A 25,613-nucleotide genomic window follows, 5' to 3' on the forward strand; every position below is an offset into this window, starting at 1 on the left:
ACGACGCCGACGCCATATTTTCTGTGACACCGGGCCCTTAACGCGGTTGCATTAAGTCTCCCAGTAAGGTGCTGCTCTGGCGTTAACTGCTATTTGTACTGATGTCGATTGAGCAGTCCCCATTATTACTGAAGTTGATGTCATAAATAGAGAGATCTCAGAGAGGCATTGTAGGCTCAAGCGTGGCCAATAGTCGACCTGCAAGGCTACGCCTAGGCAAATCTACAGAATATGCACATGCTTGTCTTAGTGGCTATCGTGACCCACTGTTGAGTATGGCGGCATGGTTTCGAATTTCTACCATTGCAGCTACAGTGTCAAACCACTTCGTAGCATGCTTCTCGTGTTATTCAATAGCTCAATGTCATAGAAATTATTAAACAGTGTTCACTAAGAATCTTCAGTCTTCATTAAGCAATCTTCACTAATAACGTCTAGCTCTAAGGATCTTGAAGCTGAAAACATTTCATAAACAGAAGTATCTTACAGTGTCTTCGTTATTAGCAATTAGTTGATATTAGGGGCTGTGTCGAGGACGGCAGAAAACTAGGTGAGGCGATGAAGTTAGGAAATTTGCAGGTGAAAGTTGGAATGATCTAGCGCAGGACAGGGGTAATTGGAGGTCACCAATTGGAGATCACCAAGGAGAGGCCTTCGTCTGCAGTGGACATAAATATAGGCTGATGATGATGATGATGGGTTGTATAGCCATGAGATAAAGCTGGGCACTGTCTCAGTAGGAGAAAATAGAGAAAATAAAAATATGAATCAATATTTATTTCACTAAAGTGACAATTAGTAAAGCCGGCATTTCGATTCAGTTTCAGTATTGAACTCAACATTTGGCTGTAAATTTTTCATAAAATGCACTAGTTTGAGAACGATAAAAACATTCCTTGATAGAGGTATGCTTTCTTACTAACATTTCTTCAGTAGCCAATATTAGAAACACCGCTAGCGTCTTTGTTGTGCTGAACGCTGAAATATATTTCAGGATAAGGGGCCTCCACAACTGGGCTGCACATTCACTTGCTATAATAAAACTACCCAAAGAGCGGAGTTCGGATATCATCCTGTAGACACGCCATGCCAGGTAAATAAGGGTATCTTTAACATTGCTTTTTCAAGCCAAGCTTGCATTGCCTCACAAGTGTCCGTGCCGTCAGCCGTTGTAGGCATGACAGCAAAAATTAAAAAAAGAAAAACGTCTCGCGCAACTGAAGGAAAGCGGTGGGAAAGGCTAAGAATAGAGTGCTGGTGAAACATGTGTGGCGCGCGCCCGTAATACGTGACGAGCATCTGGCGTGTCCGGACGGTTCTGCCTGCTGCAATGTGTGGACATAATGGGTTCCTAGAGGGCCAGCTGCTCAAGCACAACAGGAGCCCGTGCCTCCATGTGCTCCGGCATTGATGAATTCTGGAGCCGCTTCACCGACTGCTGTGGACGCAAAGTGGTCACGGTCTCTAAGATTGATGGTGTAGTTAGTGTCGAACGCTGCCGCAGAGACCGAGACCCGAGGTGGAAAAATTGAGCAGGCTGGGAACCCGCCTACTAAAACCTTGCCGGGTGAAGCTGCAGATGCGAGATGGTGCTGCTTCCGAGCGTTGCCGGGTTTTCGTCGCAGCAGCGCAGTTGACGTGGTCTGCCGTGTGTTTATGGGCTGCGGTGGAGCCGATGAAGCCGGTTTGGGATCTACCGCTCGGTGGTGACTCGAAGCGGGAGCGGTACTCGCCGTTCGCTTCCTATCGTCTGCCATGGGTGGTTGTGAAAAGCATTTATTGGTCTATCTATACAGAGAGGTGCTGGAGGAAAGGCCTCTAGTTGGTCGTGCCCCTTGCAATACTGGGCGGAGTCCCTCATTCCGGGACCCCGTTGGTCTTGACCGCTGCCCAGGTCCACCGAACTAGGGCTTGTTGGACCGATAGTTCCTGGCAGCCGAGCAGGGCCGCCTCCCAGTCCTCGGGTAGGGGAAGGGGTGATGGGGGGGAGAGAAGAATTTTGCCGGCATGACCAAACCATGTGGAAGGTGTCGGCCACCTCCCCACAGAATGAGCAGCGGCCGTCAAAAGAAGGATTAAAGTACTTGAGAACCACCGGACACAGCAGAGTGTAAAGATCCTAAGGAGAGTTCGTTCGCCAGCTTTACCCAGCCCCTTCATAGGAAGCGGGTAACGCCGGTGTTCGGCACGATAGTGCTCAGTAATATCTTTAAAAGAAAGAAGAGGGCTGTGATCTGGGTCAAGGTCCTCCCAAGTGATGCCTGGTGTCCGGTAAGTGAGTCTGCTACGGGGCCGACGACGACACTCGGGGAGCAGCCTTCCGCGGTGGGGCAGCCTGCGGGCCTCCCTGGCAAGGCGTTACTGCATAGGTACGACTGGTACTTCAAAGCGGGGTATTTCACGAGCTCCGATCGCTCAGCAGTGCTGGACGGGCTCGTCGCACGCACAAGTGAGCGGGGCGAGAGCAGCGATCATAGAGCTGCACTGCAATCAAGCCAGGACCGCTGTTTGAAACCCCTGTAGTTCTCCCATGCCTTGGCGGCACCTCGAAATCGCCACGCGGCAACCAGCCATGTCGTGTTGTCGGGCCAGGCATGGCGTGCGCCGAGCGCATTGGCTGCTTGCAGCCACGGAATGGGGTCATTCTCAAATCCATGGAACTCCGGTGGTTCCGAGGCAGCCGGTGATGGAAAGGCTGCTACAGGAAAATCGAAGGTGGCTGAAACGATGTCGTCCAGCTGCTGTGAAAGCAGCTAGATGGCTCGCACGACGTCGGTTAAGCTGCCGGTTGAGCCAGGGGCGGAATCCTCGCACCCTGAGGCGGCGGCAGCAGCCGCAGTACTCGGGCCAGCCGGACCAGTGGCCAAGAGAGAGAAAACGGCATCCGTTGAACCAGAGCTGGTGGCGGCCGCGGTATTCACTGTAGTTGTAAGCATGGCCAGGTGAGCGTGAACGGCATCCCTTGTTGGCTCAGTTGTAGATGATGTCGTGGGGCAGTGATCCAGAGCACGGGAAGCGTGAACGACGTTCCCTGGCCGCAGGAGGCACCCACGGCGGTGAGGATCCATATCCAAGGCAGCGCGAACGGCATGCCTTGAGTGCTTGGAGATCCAGGTAGACCCCGGTGTGGCATCAATGGCAAGGGAAGCGTTGGCGGCGTTCCCTCGCCAGACAGACACTGGACAGCGAGATGCCGGAGGACGAAAGGCCTCCGCAGCACGGTGCTGAAGGCTGAAGCGCCTTAAGACGAGGCTTTCGTCGGCTGCGCCATTGTAAAGGAAATAACAGGAGACAAAGAGACAGCACCCGTTTACTGGGCCGACTGTTCTATTCTCTCCCTCGTCGTCTTCTCCCTCAGCGCCCGCCTTGCACCCGATGCCAAGTTCACTTCATCTTCACAATATATATATATATATATATATATATATATATATATAGTGTGGGCGTTTATTACGCACGTCTTCTTCATCTGTATATTATCATCGTCATCCTATGTTGCGCGATCCTCATCTTCAGTTATGTGTGATCATCATCATCGGGTGTGTGCTTTTGCTGGTTCGCTGCCGAGTACTCGGGCCGAATAAACGTCGTGCCAACAGAGACGCCATGAGTGGTGGAGGTGCTCTTCGATCCTCAGTCCTCTGCCCGCTCAGTCTACCCCCTGGAGCTACGTTCAGGCCGCCGCTTGGGCCCACTGTCCGCTAGCATGTCTGAGGACGCACCACCTTCCACTTCTACCGCTACCGTTCTGACACCACCAGCCACCACTTACATCCTCAGCAGCCACCAGCGTGACCCCCATCTCTTCGCTGGTCTTCGTGAAGAAGATGTGGAGGACTGGCTCGACGACTACGAGCGAGTCAGTTCCGCTAATCGTTGGGACGACCTTAACCCTTTATAAGACATGAGGTCACACGCAAAAAACAATTAGTTTTTTATCCAAATACACTTTATTGAGGCTAAGAGAAGGTGGTCAGACCAGTTTTCATCACTTTCCGTACAATGGTTTTAGCACAAAAGGTGGGACAACGTGTGTCCCGCTGCACACGACAAGGAATAAAGGGAGGTGGGACAGCATGTGTCCCAACGCTCACGAGGGGGTGGCACAAAAAAAAGTTGCGTGGGGATTTTACGCTCACTTTGATGAATGAAAGGGAGAAAAGCACTGCATACATAATGGCACGTCACAAGCTGTGCATATGAGCTTGGTGCGCACTTCGGCGCGCTTGGTTGAGCACCAGCGGCATCTCCTTCTTGTGTCAGATGATTTTGGGAAGTGGTTGTTTCCTTGAAAACGGACTTCGTGTGGAACTCCAGTTAGTAGAGAACCACTGTGGCGCCCATTCTTTCTGAGGTAGTCTGCCTGGGATCTTCCAATGCGGAAGGACTGCCGTGCGACTAGTTGTCGCCCAAGAATGAGCTTGAATTGCAGCAAGCCTGTGCTGCCAGCATCGTGAACACCTGCATGCTGAATAAAGGCATTTACGATGGCAGCATCAACCATGAAATAAAAAATTCTGTGCCATCCTTTTTTTGACCGCCTATCTACTACGTAGGCATTTCTTTTTTGATCAAAACGGTCAACTCCACCCATCCACCGAATATAGTCTTTCACAGCCTTGGGGCATGTGACCTGGATTTTTTTCCCACAAGGCAGCTTCCTTTCCACCGTAGCTTCTTCTTGGGGATCGTGATAATTAGACATCACATGGACGTTCTTGGAGTCTCGCCACTGGTACACAGAAACTGGCCCTTTGGATCTGTACAGGAATGATCCACGCTTGAATTTATTGTCAACCTTCACCTCTTGGGGCAAATCTTTCTTGTTGGATCTGAACGTTCCACAAGCAAATACGCCTCGCTCTCGGAGGCGCAGGAGAAGCTTCGTTGATGAAAAAAAATTATCGAAGAAAACTTGTGAACCTGCGTCCACCACGTCTTCTGTCAGAGAAAGCACTACGTGCTCACCGAGTCCCATGTCAGTGGGTCTACGCTCTGTGCGGCCTTGATAGAGGTCAAATTTACAGAGGTAACCAGTCTGGCTGTCAGCGATACTCCACACTTTATATCCGCGCTTGATTTTTGGTTTTAGCGGCATATATTGCTTCATTGCCGATCTACCCTTGAACAGAATCATGGACTCGTCGACAGCAACGTAGGAGGAAGGCTTGTACTCTTTTTGAAAATTGATGTTCAGCATTTCCATTAGAGGCCTCACCCTGTAGCACCTATCAAAATTTGGTGACGTCTTATCGGGTATCTTTGAATTGTCGTTTAGATGCAGGCAACGAGTGATCTGTTGAAAACGTCTAAACGACATTACATTGGATATTTCTTGAAGATTGAAAAACTTGTCTGAGCTCCAATACAGATACACTTGAGGCAAGTTATGAATGCTCATTAGAATGAGCATCCCTATGTAAGCCTTGAGCTCGCTCACTGTCAGCGTGCGCCAGTTTGGCATCATTCTTTGAAGAGCATAGAGGTTTGTTTCCTCAACAATCATCTTCCACACCTCTTCATCGAAGTACAGAGAAAACGCGTCGCATGCGCTGCAGTCTACATTTAGTTTTTGCGAGTATGTGGGTGGATTTTCTGTGATGCTCACTGGAATGTCGCAAGGCTGCCCGGCTATCCATCCTGCTGATAGGGAATCGTCTTCTTCCTCTTCATGGTCACTGTCATGATCAATGGGCTTAGCGCGCGCTTTCTTAGGTTTCTTTTTTCGTGCGTATGCCTTCTTGGGTCTTTTCTTGGGCGGTGGTTCGATGTTTTCGTCGTTTTCTGATGACTCTATCGGAGCCAAAGCCGAGGTTGATGGTACGGTAAACTCGTCACCCGAATCACTTGACACATCACTTTCCGAACCGTCAGGTAGGCTAAAGAACATCTCTAATGCCTCTTCAGCGGTGAGACTTCGTTCCCCTACAAGGACGAAGGAATACATAATGAATGAATACGTTTCATTGGAACACGAACGACACACGACGCCTTGCTTCTAAAGCCTAAGCCTAATGAATTTGCATATGCCTGCAGATTTTCGAACCCATAATTGTTTACAATACGGTACGAACTATAAAATTTTTCTCATATGAGCCTGACGTATTTAGAAGCACGGAGAACACAATGGGCGTCTTACCTGGCATTTTTGAAGAAGGATGTTGCTCTTTGAAAATCGTGCGTGCACAGCTCCGTCCTTCGAAAAAAAGCAACTAACTAAAACACGCACGGAATGCTTGTGCCACCCAGTAGAAAAAAAAGAAAGCATAAAATAGTTGAGCACACTTCTCCTAGATGGCTCCAGTGGTTTCAAGCAAACATAGCTCTCTCGCAGTTCTCACAATCGTCGTTTTGCTACTGCCTTGCAGGTGGGACAGGGGTTGTCCCGATGTCGCAAAAAGGGTTAACAAGCTCCGCCACGTCTCCTTCTACCTGACGGGTGTGGCGAAGACATGGTTCTTCAACCACGAGATCGACTTTACTGACTGGGCTGCCTTCAAGCAGCGGCTGCGCCAAGTATTTGGTACACCGGCCGTTCGTTCTACCATCGCAAAGAAAACCCTCGATACTCGCCAACAACAGCCAGGCGAGTCTTACACATCATACATAGAGGATGTTCTTGCGCTTTGCCGCCGTATGAGTTCATTAATGCCAGAGTCAAAGTGCGCCACATTCTGAAAGGCATTAGATCAGTCGCCTTCAATGCCCTTGCCATTAAGAACCCCGCTACAATCGCTGACGTTGTTACAACGTGTCAGCGCCTGGACAAACTCGAGTCTGTTCGCCTTCAGCCGGACGTTGGTGACTATTCTTCTACGGCGGACCCACATCTGCGTGTCGTGATACGAGCAATGATATGCGAAGAATTACAGTCAATGGGCTTGTCGTCACCATCCGTGTGCCCCAGCGCGCCTTCTAGCGCAGCCTTGCGTGACATCATCAGGGATGAACTGGCGTCCTTGACCTGCTCCACGCACGTGCAACCCTCCGTCTCTCGTCCCCTGCCAACGTACGCGGAAGTTGCTGCCACGCCTCCAGGCAACGTCAACTCCACGGTGCCGCTGCGCACGTACGCGTCGGTTGCTGCCGCGCCTCCAGTAAACATTTCGATGATGCCGCCCGAGCTTTCATCAGCCCATTTGACTGCACTGACTCCCGGATCACCTAGCCCCCTGTACTATCCGCCATGGCGTCCGTCACGTCCCACGTGCTATTACTGCGGCTATCGCGGCCATATTTCACGTTTCTGCCGCAAGCGCCAGCAGGACGAGCGTCTGGGATACGACATCTCCGAACGCCACTTTTCCGGTGGAGTCTCTTCCCAACGCCGGCGTTTCTCTTCGCCTCCGCTCCGCTCTACTTCTCCGCCCGCATCGACTGAAGACCGAAGCACTTACCGTTCAGCCAGACGCCGCTCCCCTTCGCCGTTCCGCCGCTCCACGTCACCACTACGGCCCGTCTCCCTCAACTCTAACATTCGTCCGGAAACTTAAGCGATGCAGTTTTTGGAGGACAAACTGCATACGACACCAGGACTGATATTCCTCCAGCGCGCCCGTCCAATATGCTCTCGGTGTTTGTCCAAGGAGTGCCCGTCGATGCTTTGGTGGACACAGGTGCGACAATTTCTGTTATTCACGCTGATTTATGTTCCCGTCTCAGACAAGTCACGACGCCATACGATGGACCGACGCTAGTTGCAGCCCAAGGAGACCCTGTTCGACCTTCCGCTCTTTGCACTGCCCGTGTTTTGATCGATTATATCCTGCACCATATACAATTAGCTTGCGCTCATCAACTTATTTTAGGCTGGGATTTTCTCTCTTCTGCTTCCGCGGCTATTTGTTGTGGCCAACGTGTCGTCCATCTTACGGACACTGACTACTTACTTGGGGAAGACAGGTACACGCCGTTGCGCCTGCTCGCTGCGGAAGATACCGAACTGCCTCCTGGCCGACAGCGCATTATTACCATTATGTCGACCGATATCGACCATGGTGACGTCTTGGTCTTGCCCTCTTCCCGTTGCCTTCATAAAGGCATCGCTTTTGCGCCAGGTGTGGTTCGATTTTACAATAACTCGGCGCTTGTCACCGCCACGAACGCGACATCGGAGAAAATTCTCCTTCCGCAAAGCACCACAGTGGCTTGCGCGGCCGACCCAGGGCCTGTATGCGTCGTGCCCCTTACGACTATGTCTTCCAAAGACCCTTCTACTTGTGCTACTGCTTCTCCCTCCGCCCTTACTGCAGCCATCAGCAGTGACTTGCCACCTTCACATATGCAGCAGCTGCTTGCTTTGTTGAACAAACACGCAAATTTATTTGATGTCCATTCGTCGACTCTGGGCCAAACCACAGCTGCAGCGCATCGCATTCAGACAGACGAAGCGTCGATAGTGCGCCGACGCCCGTACCGCGTGTCCCTAGCCGAGCGGAAAATCATAGAAGAAAATGTCACGGACATGTTACAACAGAAGGTCATCCGGCCCTCAGCTAGCTCTTGGTCATCTCCGGTTGTTTTGGTGCGAAAAAAAAGACGGTTCCGTGCGTTTTTGCGTCGATTACCGGGCCCTCAATAAGATCACTCGAAAGGACGTATACCCTATGCCTCGCATTGACGACGCCCTTGATTCACTACAAGGTGCAGAATACTTTTCGAGCCTCGATCTGCGTTCTGGCTATTGGCAAATTCCCATGCACGAAGACGATAAAGAAAAAAAATGTGGTTGATCCCTCTTATATAGGAATCGGTATAGAACACGAAAGTGAAACGTGTCTTCACAGAAGTAGTGTAATGTTTATTGCACATTGATATATAATGTCTATTGGTGTTTTGTGGCTAAAGCGCCCTTAGGCGTTGATGCACCCACGCTGACGCCTGGTGGCACGTCTCCTCCATCACGACTACCAACGTCGATGACCATGAGCAACCGTCGTGCATATGGAAGCTGCACTACGCTGCACACGCTAGCACAACGCGAAAGACGAAGCACGTAACTGACACACTAATACAACGCGCAAGACAAAGCACGTAACTGAATCGTCACCGAGTCAAATCAGCGCGTACAGCGCGTCGTAATTGCAGCCTCCGCGATCAACTTCAGAAACATTTTCAGAGCTAATTGCGGAGGCCACGCTCCGCTGTGCTGAGTACGGTGAACGCCACCTAGGTGGCGTTGGTAGTGCTTCTTGATGCCAGCGTCCCGTCGAATGCTGGCATCGAGGCGTCGTAGTGCTGAGACCACCGAAGCGTTCACTGTCGGTGCACGTTAGTGTCATAATGCAGTACTTCTCTTTTCTGCTCGTAGGCGGCGGCACCGCCCCGAGCAAGAGCGCGGGTATGGTGGCTAGAATTCTAGCCACCATAGCGCGGGTACACGGAGGAGTGTTAGATATATAAGGCGCGTCTGTGTACCTCTCTGCAAATGCGTTTGTGGCGCAATGGGTTAAACGCTCGGCGATCGATCGTCGCGGACCGAGAGGTCGTGGGTTCGATTTCCAAATTTTGCATGTTTGTGGAACTTTTTCTTCTGGTTTCTTTCTTTGTATTATGTTCATGACGTATTTCCGTGACGGAAATACGTCAGTGAAGTCTTGGTGGACCCCGGCATAAAACACTTTCGTGTTAAAAACAGCGTTTGCCACCCCTGATGGACTGTACGAATTCAACGTCATGCCTTTCGGGCTATGCAATGCACCTGCGACTTTTGAACGCATGATTGATACCGTGCTGTGTGGCCTGAAATGGAAAACTTGCCTCTGCTACCTGGATGACATTGTCGTCTTTTCATCCACGTTTCCTCAGCACCTGCAACGCTTAGATGAAGTTCTGACGTGCCTTGCCGACGCTGGTCTTCAGCTCAACACGAAGAAATGCCATTTCGCCAGCAGATCTATTAAGGTCCTGGGGCATGTCGTGAGCAAGGAGGGCATACGTCCTGACCCTGACAAGATTGCTGCGGTCCTTCGCTTCCCTCGCCCAGAAAAACCTAAAGACTTGCGAAGCTTCCTTGGCCTCGCTTCTTATTTCCGTCGCTTTATACGGAACTTTGCCTCCATAGCTGCGCCACTACACAAACTACTTGCTTCCGGTGTACCCTTTCACTGGTCTCAAGATTGTGAAGCAGCCTTTGGCATGTTGAAGGGCGCCCTCACGTCTGAACCTGTGCTTTGCCATTTTGATGAGACTGCACCGACTCTCTTGCACACAGACGCTAGCGGCCACGGCATCGGTGCCATTCTTCTGCAACGCAACAACTCTTCGCACGAGAGAGTCGTTGCATACGCCAGCCGCGTACTCACCGATGCCGAGAAGAACTATACAATAACTGAGCAGGAGTGCCTGGCGATTGTTTGGTCCGTACAGAAGTTTCGTCCCTATTTGCACGGGCGTCATTTTACAATTGTTAAGGACAACCACGCATTATGCTGGCTCTCCACTCTCAAGAACTTGACTGGACGGCTGGGTCGCTGGGTTCTCCGCCTGCAAGAATATGACTTTGACATTATTCATAAGTCAGGCAAAAAACACCAAGATGATGACGCTCTTTCTCGTTGCCCGCTTCCTGCGCACCCACTTGACACCTCGGCAACTGCGTCGCAAAGCAGCTCTTCGGATGTCACTTCAGCGCCGGTTTCCTCTCTAGCCACCATAGACCGCCTGTCTCCGGACGACGATCAAACATTTGCATTTCGCCAAAGGGCTGACCCATATTGTCGGCGTATGATAGACCACCTCTCTGGCGCTTCTCGCCCACCTAACGCGCGGCTTCGGCGCCAACTCGCACAATTCAAGCTGAACAATCACGTGCTGTATCGGCGCATTTACCACCTTGACGTTCAACGCTGGGTGCCCGTTCTACCACGCTCTCTTCGAGCCCATGTCCTCAGAGCATTCCACGATGACATGACTGCTGGCCATCTCGGTTTCCACAAAACCTACGATCGCATTCGAAGCCGTTACTACTGGCCTGGCCTTTCTACTAGTGTGGCGAGATACGTCGGTTCCTGTTCTCTGTGTCAGCGTCGCAAACTCCCAACCTCTGCTCCTGCAGGCGAATTACTGCCTATTCCGTGTCCTGACGCACCATTTGAGGTTGTTGGTATCGACCTTTACGGGCCCCTTCCTGTTACTGCAGCTGGAGATCGGTGGATGGTGACCGCCATCGACCACCTGACGCGCTACGCTGAGACAACATCAGTGATCACTGGCTCAGCTTCGGAGGTTGCCGACTTCGTCCTTCAAGCTATAATTCTGCGCCATGGTGCTCCTCGAGTACTGCTCAGCGACCGTGGAAAGGTCTTTCTCTCGCAACTTTTAAACGAAATCCTGCGTGCCTCTGGTACCACCCACAAAACAGCGTCGAGTTACCATCCACAGACTAACAGCTTGACAGAGCGATTTCATCGCACGCTTGCCGACATGATCGCCGTATATATTCCGCCTGATCACAAGAATTGGGACAAAATTCTACCTTTCGTCACTTTCGCCTACAACACGGCCGTTCAGCGTACCACCGGCTACTCGCCATTTTACTTAGTTTACGGACGGTCGCCTACTTCCCTTCTAGACGTTTCTTTCTTCGATGCTCCTGTCAATCCATCTGCATCGTCTAGCGAAGAATTCCTTTCACGACTCGCCCAGTGTCGCCAGCGTGCTCGCGTCAACACGGCGGCCAGGCAACACGACCGGAAGATCATTTATGACACCCTCCATCGCGTTGTGTCCTTCCGACCTGGTGACGAAATACTTCTATTGACGCCCCTTCGCACGCCTGGTTTGTGCGACAAGTTCCAGCCGCGTTTCATCGGGCCCTACTTCGTCCTGGAGCAGACATCACCCGTCAATTATCGCGTGACTCCTGTTGTCGCCGCCACAGACCGCCGTTGTCGCAGCACCGAGGTCGTTCATGTCTCCCGCATGAAACCGTTCACGCGGCGGTCTTCGTCGCCTTGACTTGCGGCCAGGATGGCCGCTTCCACGTGGGGGGGAAATTAGTGTGGGCGTTTATTACGCACGTCTTCTTCATCTGTATATTATCATCATCATCCTACGTTGCGCGATCCTCATCTTCAGTTATGTGTGATCATCATCATCGGGTGTGTGCTTTTGCTGGTTCGCTGCCGAGTACTCGGGCGTAATAAACGTCGTGCCAACAGAGACGCCATAATATATATATATATATATATATATATATATATATATATATATATATATATATATATATATATATATATTGACACAATGATGTGGGGCTCCCGCACCGCGGGATGGCGCGCGCAAAGGTCGGCGCCATAAAAAGACGATGAAGCGCGTAGGCTGCACGCTCTTCTTCTGGTCCGCCATTAAAGAGAAGCGTCTGTTTTTTCAAGTCTCCGTCACGATCTACGTTACATTTTTGTATTGTAATATATTGTAATGAACAGAGACACAGAGACAGCACCCGTTCCTGGGCCGGCTGTTCTATTCTCTGCGTCGTCGTCTTCCTCTCTCTGTGCGCGCCCGCAGTCCGAGCGCCCGAGCCTAGGTGAGTCTTTTTCTTCATTACACTCGGTCACGCTGCTGAAGACAGCTGTGGCGGTTGTGAGGGCGCGCTGATACTGGAAAATCGCTGCATAGTCATCGTCGGAAGTAGTCGTCGTTGAGACCGTCCAGCGCGCAACCAGCTCCTCGGGGGGTCGGCACTGACTGTTGCACTCTGGTCACATGTCTCGTCGACGACCATCCTGTCGCAGTTGGGCACGTAGGGCTGGAGATCCTGCACGATGAGCAGCCGCTCTGCTCAGCCGTGGCGTGCCCCCTCGCAACGCTGCCGCAAACTGATTGACGCCCGCCGTTGCGCTCGAATCAGCCGCGACGAATGCGCGACTGGTCTTCCGTGCGTCCCGTCCGCGGTCCCGCGCGTTTTGTGCGTCTATCGCGTGCGGGCAGGTCTTTGGTGATAATGCCCCCCAACTCGGCCAACGGCTGCGTAGAAATGCAGAGATGTGGCTCCGACGAGTCAGGAAGCACCTCCCTGCCATGATCCGTGGACTGGTCGGGCTCTCGGTTGCGAGCCGTTGCACTGAATGCTTTGCACCGAATATGGTCTTGGTCTCTGAAAGCGATGGTACGGTGTCGGAAGCCGCCGCAGAGTCGAGGAGCCGTGATGGTAGAAATGGCTCTCGTGTTGTGTCTACAGCGGGGCAGCTGGCGGAGCAATCTGCCAAATCTTCCCGGGTGCAGCTGCAGCGGGAAGATGCTGCGGATTCTGAGCTATGTACGGTTTTCGTCGCAGCAGCTCAGCCGGCGTAGACTGTCACGTGAAAGTACCAGCGGTGATTTTATGCGTGTTCAGAGGTTGTGGTGGAGCCAATGACGCTGGTTTGGGATCTGCCGGTCGGTGGTGACTCGAAGCGGGAGCGGGAGCGTTAGTCGCCGTGCGCTTCCCACCGTCTGCGATGGGGCCCGCGACGACACTCGGGGAGCCGGCTTCTGCGGCGGGGCAGCCTGCGGGCCTCCCTGGCGAGGCGTTACCGGGCACAACTGGTGCGTAAAAGTGGTTCTCCTGAGGAGATCTTGCCGTAGAGCACTGCTGGCCGGGCTCGACGCAGGCATACGTGCGCGGGCCGAAAGCAGCGATCAGAGCTGCACTCAATTCAGGCCACGACCCAAGTTTAATGCCTGCGTAATTGTCCCATGTCTTGGCGGCACCGCAGAGTCGTTTCGCGGCAACCAGCCATCTTGTGTGGTCTGGCCAGGCATGACGATCACCCAGGGCATTGATGTTTCGAACCCAAAGGATGACGTCGTCTTGAAAGCCGCGAAACATCGGTATGTCCCCGAACGCAGGCTGCAGCGAAGCATGAACGGCGTTCCCAGGCAGGACGCAACCGCCGACGGATGCGAAGGCGGTCGTCATACTCTGGAGCTGTTGTGTCAGCTCGGCGATGCCGTGGACGAGAGCATCGGTATATCCCTGTCCGAGAGCCACCGAGGAGGCTTCGACGCCATCCCCGGACGGTGCAGTGGATACTTGCGACGGTGGTAGGATGGCGGGCTCCGTACCGAAGGAAGCGTGGACGGCGTTCCTGGGAAGGAGGGACCCGGCACGCCGAGAAACCGTGCGAGGAACACTTAAGGTGGAAACGCCTTAAGGCAGGTTCATTGTAGACTGCGTCATTGTAATAAACAGAGACACAGAGACAGCCGGCCCAGCCGGCAATAGGACAGCCGGCCCATTCCTGGGCCGGCTGTCCTATTCTCTGCGTCGTCGTCTTCCTCTCTCTGTGCGCGCCCGCAGTCCGAGCGCCCGAGCCTAGGTGAGTCTTTTTCTGCATTACAATATATATATATATATATATATATATATATATATCAGTGAAGTAAAGAATAACAGGAGCCGGCACACAAGACTTTACTGAGTCGTGTTATGTTTTTCCTCCGTGCTTCTATTTTAAAGCGAAGCTTTGTACCTCTACCAGCCAAGGGTTCTGTCGTGTCCGTCGTTGTAATCAAAAAACAATCCCGACGAACCGCTAACAATTGCAGGTATAGCAGTATAGCTTACTTGAATTCAGGCATTCAGCGTGCGACTAAGCACTCGTTTTCGCCAGAAAAACCACAAGAACAAGCTTCAAAGTGATGAGCCAACATGATGGATGATAAGGGCTGCGGGCAAACAACGGAAACAGGCTCGGCGTGGTCTGTAAGATTAGATTGCAGCTGTTGCAAAGCTTATGCAGCTGCTTGAAAGAGGGTTGACGTCATTCGAAACCCTTCCAGCCTAGTAACTGCTTCGGTTCATTTTCTAGACTACCCCACTATGGGTAGACCACGGAAAGTAAAGACGGCAGAACATGCATTCGCGGAACGTGCATTGATTTAACCTTGGCAAAGAATGTAACTACAGTGAAAACTGAAAATTTGAGTGTATATCACACCGATGATAAAGCAGTAGTGAACATTGTTGTGAAGTTACGTTGTAGTGTGTGAAATATCAAGTGCGCCGCAGTCACCGTGAGGGTGGCGTAAAAAGCTTCGCTTTCCAACCACCTTCACAGGGTGGATTGGCGGGCAATTTTTTTGAACTATATATATATATATATATATATATATATATATATATATAATTATGTTTGTATGTTTATTAATACCCGTTTTCCCTCCAACCTGGCTCACTGTGTAATCTATGGTCGAATGGTTGGAGCGTTGGGCTGATATGGGGAGGGAACATGGTTCCGAACCGTGCGCCAGACGAAAATCAGTCACTGAGGATGTGGCAATGTCTACACTCTTCAACGAACCCTTTTCCCGCCTCCATGGTGCACTGCCGATGCGGGGCTAAGTAGGTACCGCTCTTCAACGAAACTAATTGATCAAGGGTCAACTAAGTGATCAAGGGTCAACGAAACTAATTGAGCAAGGGTCACTGGTTATGTGCCAGTGAGTGTGTGATCCTTTACAATTACAAAAATTCCTTTAAATTCATCTGATGCTGCGAACAATCGAACTCACATCACAGGGGTTCCTCAAGGGCAGAACCCCGAACCTTTAGTAGGCTGCGCTCCAAGTACGCTGGGCATTGGCCGCTTTTCAATGAACGTCTCACACCAACGCTTTAGCGTGCTGCGCCATCAATTCAATGTGTATGTGCGATTCTTCAGTGAAGCTGTCAACATTTTGAGCCACTCTGTGTATGTGCCACAGGATGTGCGACAGACAACCGGTCACAATTCACAACCGGCGCGCCACTAGATGGCGCAGCGTGTTTAGAAAGAAGCGCGGAAGAGCAGCCCGGCTGCTGCATAATGCGTTTCTCAGTATTCTCACGAAGCGACGCTTCATGCGTTTGGAACGCCGTGCGAAGGTTCGTGGTAATGCCGCTGGGTGGCGCCGAGTGTTCCTATGGGAAGCGCGAAAGAGTTGTCCCGCTGCAGTGCACTCCTCATACACGACTCTTTTCGACGGTGGCAAGACGTTGTGTTGCTATATTAATTGAATGCTAATTGCACAACCACCGGCAATCGCCTAGAAATGGGGCCAGGCATTCTTTTTTTTTTGCCGCGGCTTCACCTCTTATAGCTACAGCCGAGAGAGTGATTTTACAGCCGGGGGTTAGGTTACGGTGCAATCAAGAGGGCCTCTGAAGACATAAAAGAACTACCGGACGCGTTCTATCGTGTGCAATTGGTCCCAGTAGCAATAAGGTATTTATCCGGTAGCACCAGACGAAGGCGTAGTCTCGAAAAATTGAGCCGCCTTAGTGCGATAAAAGTATTCTTCTTACCTTCCCTTTCCTATCGTATGTAATGAGAAAATATTAAACCCTAATATTTAGGCTCATACACCTGAGTGAGCTGTGCGTATTATGTAGTGTATGTGGGGGGGGGGGGGGGGAATCAAAATAACTTCTTCTTGGGCGAGTTGGTGTTTAGTGAACATGATACTTAGTAGCGCAAAACTCGAAATAAAAGGCAATAGTGAAAGACGAGCGCTACAAGTCACGTTTTTCTCGGTATTATTTTTTGTTGCACATTTTGACGCATTTCTATCCATCTGCCTCTCCTGGCACGAGATGGAACTAGGTTTTAAAAGATTACTTAGTACTTCACCGTCAATATTAGAAATTATTCGCGGTAAATATTGCAAACATCAGCCTAAAGACCACCATTTACATAACACCTGCGAGGCAAATAATTCATGTAAATTTCTGCGGGATCAAAGTCACCGCCCGGGTGAACATGGGATGTCACAGCGGCAAACTAAAGCCGTCATGGGTAATTTCTACAAACTGTGAGGTAACTCTCAATCATTTATTTATTGATGTATGTATTTATTCACGAATCCACATTGCCCAATTGGGCAACATTCAATGGGGGGGGGGGGGGGGGTCGCAAGAATAACCGCAATTAAAACTTCAGCAAATTTGCTTGCTGCGTTGCCCATTTCATGGTACTTGCGCACATGTACTTTGCGATTTCGCTTGCACTTGCACTTGTAATGAATACATTTAAAATCGTTTTGTGCAGGACTCGTTTTATTTAGTTTCAGAATATTAACCGACGATTACCATACTCCCTAATGGGACATTGGAGCGCAACTCTATTCAGATTTTCATTTCGTGGTTTATTGGCTGGCGCGAGCAATCTGTCTCGTGAGGTACGTTTCAAACGGTGCGAAGTGTGGCGCGACTGCCTCGCTAATCGGGAGACCGCAAGTAGCAGCGGGTGGGTGACGCGCGAGTTCAATTCACAGCAGCTGCCCCAGACAGACCTACCAGACGACGCGTGCTATTCTGCCGCGATATCGTAGCCATCATCGCCGCAGTGCGCGCCTTGCGCGGCACTACGCTTCTAATCTCACGCTTTCACCGTTCCCTCCTCCTCCGCTTTCTTCCTCGCGCTTTGCGCTCTCGCCGCTTTTTTTATCTCCCGCTCCGCTTCGCGCTCGCCCTTTCATCCGCTGCGCTCTTTCGCTCGGTTACGCCGACGCTCGCTGCCGGAACGGGTGCTCAAGAGCTGCGCTCTGAAAAAGACAAGCAGACAGGCAAAGCTGTCACTTGAACATTTAACTGAAACATACATCTTGCAAGGGTGAGTGATGCTTATTTACGGGAACGTCCACAACACTCGCATCCAACTGATTCCACTCGCGAATTGTAAAAGGAAAAATAGAGTGTGCGAGTACACCCGGGCGACATCCTATTTCTTGAACCGTTTTGGCATGATCGTTTCTTTGCGATAAGTAGTGCGTGCTAATCAATTAGAAAGGTTTATTATTAGCAGTCCGATCATGAAAATCTATTAAATAACGAGACGATCTTTTTACATGAATGGCTGCCTTTTACTAACCGACGTTTTTTTTAAAGACAGCAGAATGCCTTTGAAAAACAGGGTAAAGCTGGATCTAGCAGGATGTCGTTGTCTATATTTTGGCATACTCCATTTTCAGTTTTATTAGCGAGGTGACTTCTGCAAGTACTTGAGTCTAGTCTCATTATTATGCGCATGTACACGAAAATATGCGGTCATATTTTTCTCATAATAAAATTTCCAGCAACCGTTCGTTTCTTGTAAACTGATATGATGTTATGCATTATAATTGAAATTATATTTGCAGGTAAACCGTCCTTGCTATACCATCCAGTGCATGTTACATTGCTTGAAACATGTTTGTCGTATATGTAAGCGGTGAAATGCCGTACTGACATTTTTTGGCTTTTTCAGCATTACAACAACAAAACATTTATAACGACAACATGCAAGCAATCAGGTAGCCAAGTAATATGCCGAGAAAATGTGAAGATTGCCGATGGGTGTTAACATGGTGTCCTTCACCATGTGCACGTGGAAATCCACAAATAATAAAATATACTTTCCTTCAAGTAACAACTCTGTTGTGTCATTTTTGCCGCATCAGTCCTTAAATGAGTCAAATTGCATTCGGGGATTTACCATGCCGAAATTACATAGCGGTTTATCAGGAACGCCGAAGTGGAGGGCTGCAGATTCATTTAGAGCACCTGAGCTTCTCTAAAGAGACAATATAGAAATATATTCGAGTTATATCGGTAAAATACTTGTCGAGAAATTCTTCATAGTTTTCTGTGTGCCAATATATATCTTTGTTGCATAGAATACTATGGCTGAAGTTCTCGCTGCTGCTCATAAATGAACCATCGGTACCAAGCGGACGACTTGACTTAATTTCTACCTGAATTCACTCTGGGCCACTGCTTGTGAATCAGTCAGTGGTGGACGTCACATAAGAGTTAAGATAGTTCACAACGACTGTAACCACTCCAATTTCGGTGTCGCGATTTCCTCTCTTACAAGGGCTCTGTTCTCGCTACAAATGAAGAACTTGTTTTTACAGAAGCCTAACCTTCCAATGGAGATCGATCTAATATTTTTCTTTAGTATCGGTTTAAGTTTCATCGAAGGCACCTACACCAGCGTTTTTTTTTTTCATTAGGTGCTCATCGGATTGAGCCGCCACCACCAGAAATTGAACCCATATTTGCACCGTATACCTCAATGCAAAAATATTCGCAGCCTTCAAGATTGCTAATACTCGAGCGCGTGTAAAGCTGCCGTAGTTCTGAAGCATCAAGTAGAGTGCGTTTATGAACCGCAGAGCCAAACTGCACTTCGGTAATCATATTAGACTACAAAATTAACACGGAATATAGTACGACGCATAAGTGATCAAGATTCTAAAGGCAAGGAATTTTACGAAACATACTCAAAACTGCTTAAAAGTAGAGACAATATAATTAATAAATTTACTTCAGATTTAATTAGGGAACAGCGTGAAAGTCGAGGACGTAGAAAAGGAAGACAACAACCACACGTAGCGCTTCGTACGCAGAGGCAAATATTTGAAATGTCCCGAGCCATTAATTACACAAGTTAATATGCAAGCTATACAAATTAACTTTTTGACCAGGAATGCGAGGTGATCGATCGCAATGAAAGATCAAGCCTTTAATCCTGAGATTTCCGGTAGTGTAGCGCTTGCTCGGTCTACTTCTCGCCAATTAAGGTGAGCCAGCTCGATAGATAATGGATACAAAGCTCTGATCATTGCGGAGATGCGCCGGTGAAAACTGGGGCTGTCCTTCAGACTGTGTGATGCACGGTCGCGTATTTCACGTGGTGGCAGTCTAGGCATCTTGCCGTCTTGCCCTTGTAGGCACGTATTTGCTATGCTGCCAAGCGCAGTGCCCAAGATGAACCGTTTTAGTGCATCTAATTACCGGCTTCATAGAAACATTGCTTCACATTCATTCCAGTATAGGCACTGTATTGTAATTTTCTTTCGTAAGTAGAATTCAAACGCGCGAGCGGAGCTCTTCCTGTCGTTCTTCGTATTAGCGGTCGTCTTTTTTCAGTGAATTTACCAAATTGCCGTGCGATGCTTAAACGCATCTTTTTAATGATTAGGCTGATAGCGATATCTGCCTTAACATCTATCTGTGCGGTACTGTCCGCAGCCGAACCCGTGCAAGAAGGTCACGTCTCGGAAATTCTGCAACAGGGAAAATTCTCCAGGGAGCTATCGGTTGTCGTTCTCCGACCAGGACTACTTCTGCTTCCTTAATGTTCCGTTTTGTTTATTTCCGATGGTTTGTACGTGCAGATAGGCCATCGTTTCTGCGACCATGTATTGCTGTCCATTGTGCACAATCTTCCTTAAACCACACCAGGCTATCACTTTTCGCCAGCGCGACGCTGCTGGCGTAACCTTATGGCTCACGTGGTGGGACGTCATCAGAGGCTCTCAGTAGAAAACAAACGATGTACCAATTAATATTCTGTGGGCACGGAGGGCCCCACAGTGACAAAGCACTTGACAAGCGTTTGCTATGCATTGTGCAGGGGACCATTGGGTTTGCGACTATGACAACACCGGACACGTGCAGCTTGGCCATCATTGTCGCGACGATGGATTGCAGGCCGTATTCGAAAATCTTGCCTTGAACCATACCAGGATTTCACCTTTCTCCAGCACTACACTGCTGACGACACCTTATGGCTCTCGTGGTCTGATCTCATCAGAAGCTCCCTGTATAAATGAAATGACCCACCGATTTGACTCTCTGGACACCGCGGACCCAACCGTGGCATGGCGCCAACAAGCGTTGGCTCTAAATTGTGCCCTTCTGTTTTGATTATAGTTAATACCATAGCGACTGTTGTTACAGTGTGGCTCTCCCCAGCCCCCACGCAGTGTCTTGACATTGCATACGACAGTTTTCATATCTGTAAACCTCTTCTGTATACCTATGTGCAGCTTGAATCAGGACCCACACACAGGGAGTTGCTTGAAGAGTTGCTGATGGACAGCCTACTTCTGTGATGAAATGCTGGAGCTAAACATTGAACTTGTAAAAACTGACAGAGTGATGATTGAATTGCATTATTTATTCATGCAGTTTTAAAGTAACAGATCTGAATCCTGAGCTATGTCTAATCAAGCAAACCAAGCACAATCATCACTCAGGTGGATAGATCATTGCTTGAAATTCCACATTAAGAAATTGGCGGACCTTGAGGATAGAGGCAGGGTAGTCTGACCTTGTCATTCACGGCATTCCGGGGATCCCGGTAGAAATGAAAGCATTCCTCAAAGAAAAAGTCGTTAAGAAAGTGTTCTCAGCTAAAATGGAAGGAAAATGTGTTTCGATAGGTGGTATCCGCAGGTTTTTCAAACAAAATGAAACAAAAAAAAGCTCTTTAACATTACACTTGCAAGACTTTACCGGAAAGATCATTCTAGCAAATTGGGGGTGTAGCATACTTATTCATAACAATTATTCGCAGGCGACATTAATGAAACGCTAGCCAGACTGGGCCAGTGCACAAGACAAGTGACAAGGAAAGTAAGCTTGATAAACGATAAGATGAAGATCTACAGATACCTATGTACATACATACACACACATATATATATATATATATATATATATAACGACTAGCTAAATAATGGAGTAAATGTGACAGATCGGCGAAGCTAACATGCAGAATCATGACGTCACGGTTACGTCGCATGAAACATTATCCGCGTAATAAATATACTAAACGTCAGTATAAGTAAATGTAAAACTGAGGCACCGTGTAAGTATTACTGATGCAGCATCACCCCCACATTACTATTATCACAGCAATATGGCTACACACTGAAATGTCTTATGAAATATGATGAAAACCACTATCTGCATATGAGGCCCGGCGTTGTGGACAGGGGGGGAGGCGGGACTTCGGAATAATTCGCAGCGCCTGGGGTTCTTTAACGTGCGCCTAAATCTAAGTACACGAGTGTTTTAGCGTTTCGCCCTCATCGAAATGCGTCCGCCGTGACCGGGAATTGATCCCGCGACGCCGTGCAACAATAAATAGCAACAGTAAAATAATTTGGATGGTTATCATATGCTATTGAGATTGTCCTGAAGGGGGCCTGAAACACTTTTCGAGCTATTCATAGAATAGCCTCACTAATGAAGGACGTATTCTCACGAATGTCATACGGCAGAAGTTCTTTCGAATCTTTCAATTACATCTGACATGAAGTTATCGCACCGATACCTAGCTTTCTCTCTCTTTTTGTATCTGCTAGAGCGCTGGTAGCTACATAGCGGAGAAGCCAAGAGGGCAAAGCCCCGGCCAAACGTTGAGTGTGGCAGCGGCGAAAACGCCGTAATGACCCGTCATGGCACCCCGCGGTGACCGTGGTAGACTACGCTACGCAGCATGCGGCTGCCATCTGGGAGGCCACGAACAGCATGCTGTTCGAAGATGAAATAATTTTTATGCCGTTTTAAGACCGCAGACCAATACATTTGTTCAATAATTCTACTCAAAATTAGTAGTTATGTGTATTGGACACGCGTACTGATAAAATCGGCGCGGATGCGCATCAGTGATGTGCAGTATGCAAGGTCGATCCAAATGGTCGCGTAGCTTCGGGCGAAAAGCGGTTCAGAACGAATTGTCACCGACATCAGCAAGGGTGGTTATGGGAGCAGCGATTAAAGCGCGACTATGTTTGGAGGGAACAAACATTGGGAAAGAAAAAGGTGTTTTTAATTAAAGCGACATACGGTTAGATTCATTCAACAAAAATAAAATTCCCAATCAATTTTATATAGGCATGGCGATAAAAGAACAACTCTATTTTACTTGACAATTATGAATAAATACTTTTTTTCAGCACCCACCGATAGCGGCGGGCGTTGACGCCGCTATCACTTGCAATGCAATGCAGCTCTTGAAGTGGACAGAAAGGCGCGCTCGTAAAGTTCACGCCCCCCTCACATGTTGTGTTGCTTTGCTTGTCGACGTTTGTCTGAATTTGGTGACGCGTGTAGTTTCATTGTTTCTTAACCTGTTCAGTCAAAAGTAGTGAGTTGCGACCACCAGATAGTTGTTTACTTTAGTTGTTTTCCTGGGACAGCGCTGGCCGACGGGCTTGGCGTCCGACGAAAGGACGAGCACTCTACTCCCAAAACGTTCGTCGGCCTCCAAAGAAAGTATGTTCCATGCAGCGATGCGATTTCGGCACCCGTACGGCTGAACTTTTCCTGCATCGCTCTCCGCGCTGAAAGCTCGAAACGCCCATGAAGTCGAATGGCAGGGCGTCTGAATATACAGCTCTAATGGCAGGCTTTCGAAAACAAATTTCGCGCCTTTGAAAACAACATGATGTCACTTCAGTTTTAACAGATATGACGTAAATTATTTTTTATTCCACCGGAAGTGTTCCCTCCTCACACAGATGGCGCTAAGCCCCATGAACCGCAGATGAACCGCCATCTTTTGAACGTATGGGCTTCTATGGAAGCTTCGCTACCAGGTATATCTACCTTGCAGTATGTTCAGCGCCCTCGCTCGTGCCTTTATAAGGTGGGGCTCAATAAACGTGGTTGTTATTCTTGCACTCACGACAATGCTGTTAGCGTCGTCCCTGTGTCCGGTGCTCTAGTCGTACATGGTGTCAGAAGTGGCCCTTTGACGCCGCAGGAAATCGTTCCCGCGTCCAGTACGTCATGGATCGCCTGAAGACTCCGGAGCCATTACGGCTGACGGGTAACGTTACGGAAAACTGGAAGTGATTTAAGCAGAAGTTTGAGTTATTTCTGCAGGCAACGGCGGCAGCGGACCAGCCGAAAACGGAAGCATCAAAGGCAGCGCTACTGCTGAGCATGGCTGACGTGACGATGCGTTGGACGTCTTCAACAACTTCATGTTCGAGCCGAACCAGGACAAGAACGACTACAGCACCGTGGTGAGAAAATTTCATGCCTATTGCACCGAAGTTAGCAATGAAGTGCACGAGAGATATGTGTTCCGTACAAGAAGCAAGCTGAAGGGGGAACTATTTGAAAAATTCAGTCGTGACTTGAAAAAGCAAGCAACAAAGTGTAACTTTGGTACGTTGCAAGAATCGATGATAAGGGACCAAATCGTATTTGGCACACACACTCCTAGGCTATGCGAGAGAATGCTGCGGGACAACCAGTTGACGCTGCAAAAACCAGAGGAAATGTGCAGGGCAGCGCAGACGGTAGCGCCGCGAAACGAAGTATGATGTAAAGGCGAAGACGGTGTCGATGCGGTCTCAAGGCGCCTGTCCCCCTCAAAAGGAGGAAAACAAGAGAAAGAACGTCGCTGTCGCAGGTGCAACCGCTGGCACGAACCGAAACAAGGCCCAGCCTTTGAAAGAAATGTAGGTTGTGTCACAAGCCTAACCACTTTGCAAGTTTCTGTGCGTCAGCTGTAATGAGCGAAGTTAGCAAATGACAGAAAGAGGACTTTGACATCCTCGAGATCACAACAGCAAGACGCGAGAGGGACTGGATGGTTAAGGCTCAAGTTAACAACTGCGAGATCAGGTTTAAAGTTGACACCGGATTGCAAGCAAGCTTGTTGCCCATGTCTATTCACCGAAAACTGCGGAGAGTAGAAGAGTTGAAACCGATGAACTCTGTCTTGCGTGCATATAACAGCGGGACCATATCGTGCTTTGGAACATGTACACAGGCAGTAAGGCTTGGGAATACTACGGCTACGGTTACATTTTTCGTTGTGAAGAATGGTCAGCAGGCTATACTCGGACTTGAAGCAAGTGAAGCGCTGGGGATAGTCAAGCGTAGTGTACGCGTTGTAGACAAGGCTGCAAACGACGAACTGCTGATTAGATTCAGACATGTCTTCGAAGGTCTCGGTTGTTTGCAGCAGGCGTACAGCATGGTCCTTAAACCTGGGGCAGTGCCAGTCGTGCAACCAGCTCGTCGAGTTCCGGTGGCGATGGAAGAGCCTCCAAAGAAGGAACTGGAACGAATGATACTTGCCGGCATAATTGTTAATTTGAATGAACCAACCGACAGGGTCAGCCCTTTAGTCCTCGCAAAGATGAAAGACGGTTCGCTAAGGGTGTATATGGACCCCCGAGCTGTCAGTAAGTACACAAAGCGGCAGCATTTCCCGCTTCCTAGACGCGAGGATTTGGAAGCACGTTTAACCAATGCTGTGTACTTCAGCTGCCTTGACGCGAACTCGGGCTATCATCATATACCACTTGACGAGCGAACTTCGAAGATCTGCACTTTTTCTTCGCCGTTCGGGAGATACCGCTTCCTCCGTTTGCCTTTCGGCGTTTCTTCCGCACCGGAGGTCTTCCAGCAAAGCATGAGTCAAGTAATTGACGGCCTACCGGGTGTGCTAGTGTACATTGACGACATCTTAGTATGGGGTTCTAGCAAGCAAGAACACGATGAGCGGTTAACAGCAGTTTTGAAAGCTGCCGAGAAAGCAGGCTTGACTTTCAACGCGCAAAAATGCAGTTTTGGGGTGAAAGAAGTGCAGTTTCTCGGTGATGTCAACAGCCGAACAGGCATATCGCCTGACCCAAAGCTAATCAAAAGCTTGGTGAAAATGCCGGCACCAACGTCTAAGAATGACGTCCAGCGCATGTTGGGGGTGCTTAACTACTTCGGAAAATTCGTACCGCGACTTCCCGAGCGAACGACGCTTCTACGCGAGCTTATCAAGTCGCGTTCCGCGTTCCAATGGACAGCAAACCATGCGCAAGAATGGAACATCTTAACGCAAGTTTTAACCAGCGCCCCC

General features: G+C 49.4%; 2 protein-coding genes across 3 annotated transcripts in view; one reads left to right on the plus strand and one right to left on the minus strand.

Annotated features, from left to right (window-relative positions):
• LOC119450762 (venom metalloproteinase antarease-like TtrivMP_A) overlaps positions 1–25,613 on the plus strand; it is a 689,114-nt gene that overhangs the window by 328,970 nt on the left and 334,531 nt on the right. Inside the window, exon 1 of one of the 2 annotated variants that reach the window (XM_049666199.1) lies at positions 2,108–2,111. The exons of the other annotated variant lie outside the window; for it this stretch is intronic. The gene's annotated coding sequence lies outside the window, so the exon portion shown is untranslated. Of the gene's footprint in view, positions 1–2,107; positions 2,112–25,613 lie in introns of those variants that run through there. 2 annotated transcript variants of the gene reach the window in all.
• On the minus strand, positions 1,352–6,204 carry LOC125945056 (piggyBac transposable element-derived protein 2-like). Its single transcript, XM_049666614.1, has 3 exons — positions 6,140–6,204; positions 5,324–5,925; positions 1,352–1,495 (listed from the first exon to the last, which is right to left on the minus strand). The coding sequence occupies exons 1-3, from the start codon at positions 6,144–6,146 to the stop codon at positions 1,352–1,354; spliced, it is 753 nt and encodes a 250-aa protein (XP_049522571.1). The 5' UTR covers positions 6,147–6,204.

The sequence above is a fragment of the Dermacentor silvarum genome, chromosome 4 (assembly GCF_013339745.2).
Source record: "Dermacentor silvarum isolate Dsil-2018 chromosome 4, BIME_Dsil_1.4, whole genome shotgun sequence".
Classification (NCBI taxonomy): Eukaryota; Metazoa; Arthropoda; class Arachnida; order Ixodida; family Ixodidae; genus Dermacentor; species Dermacentor silvarum.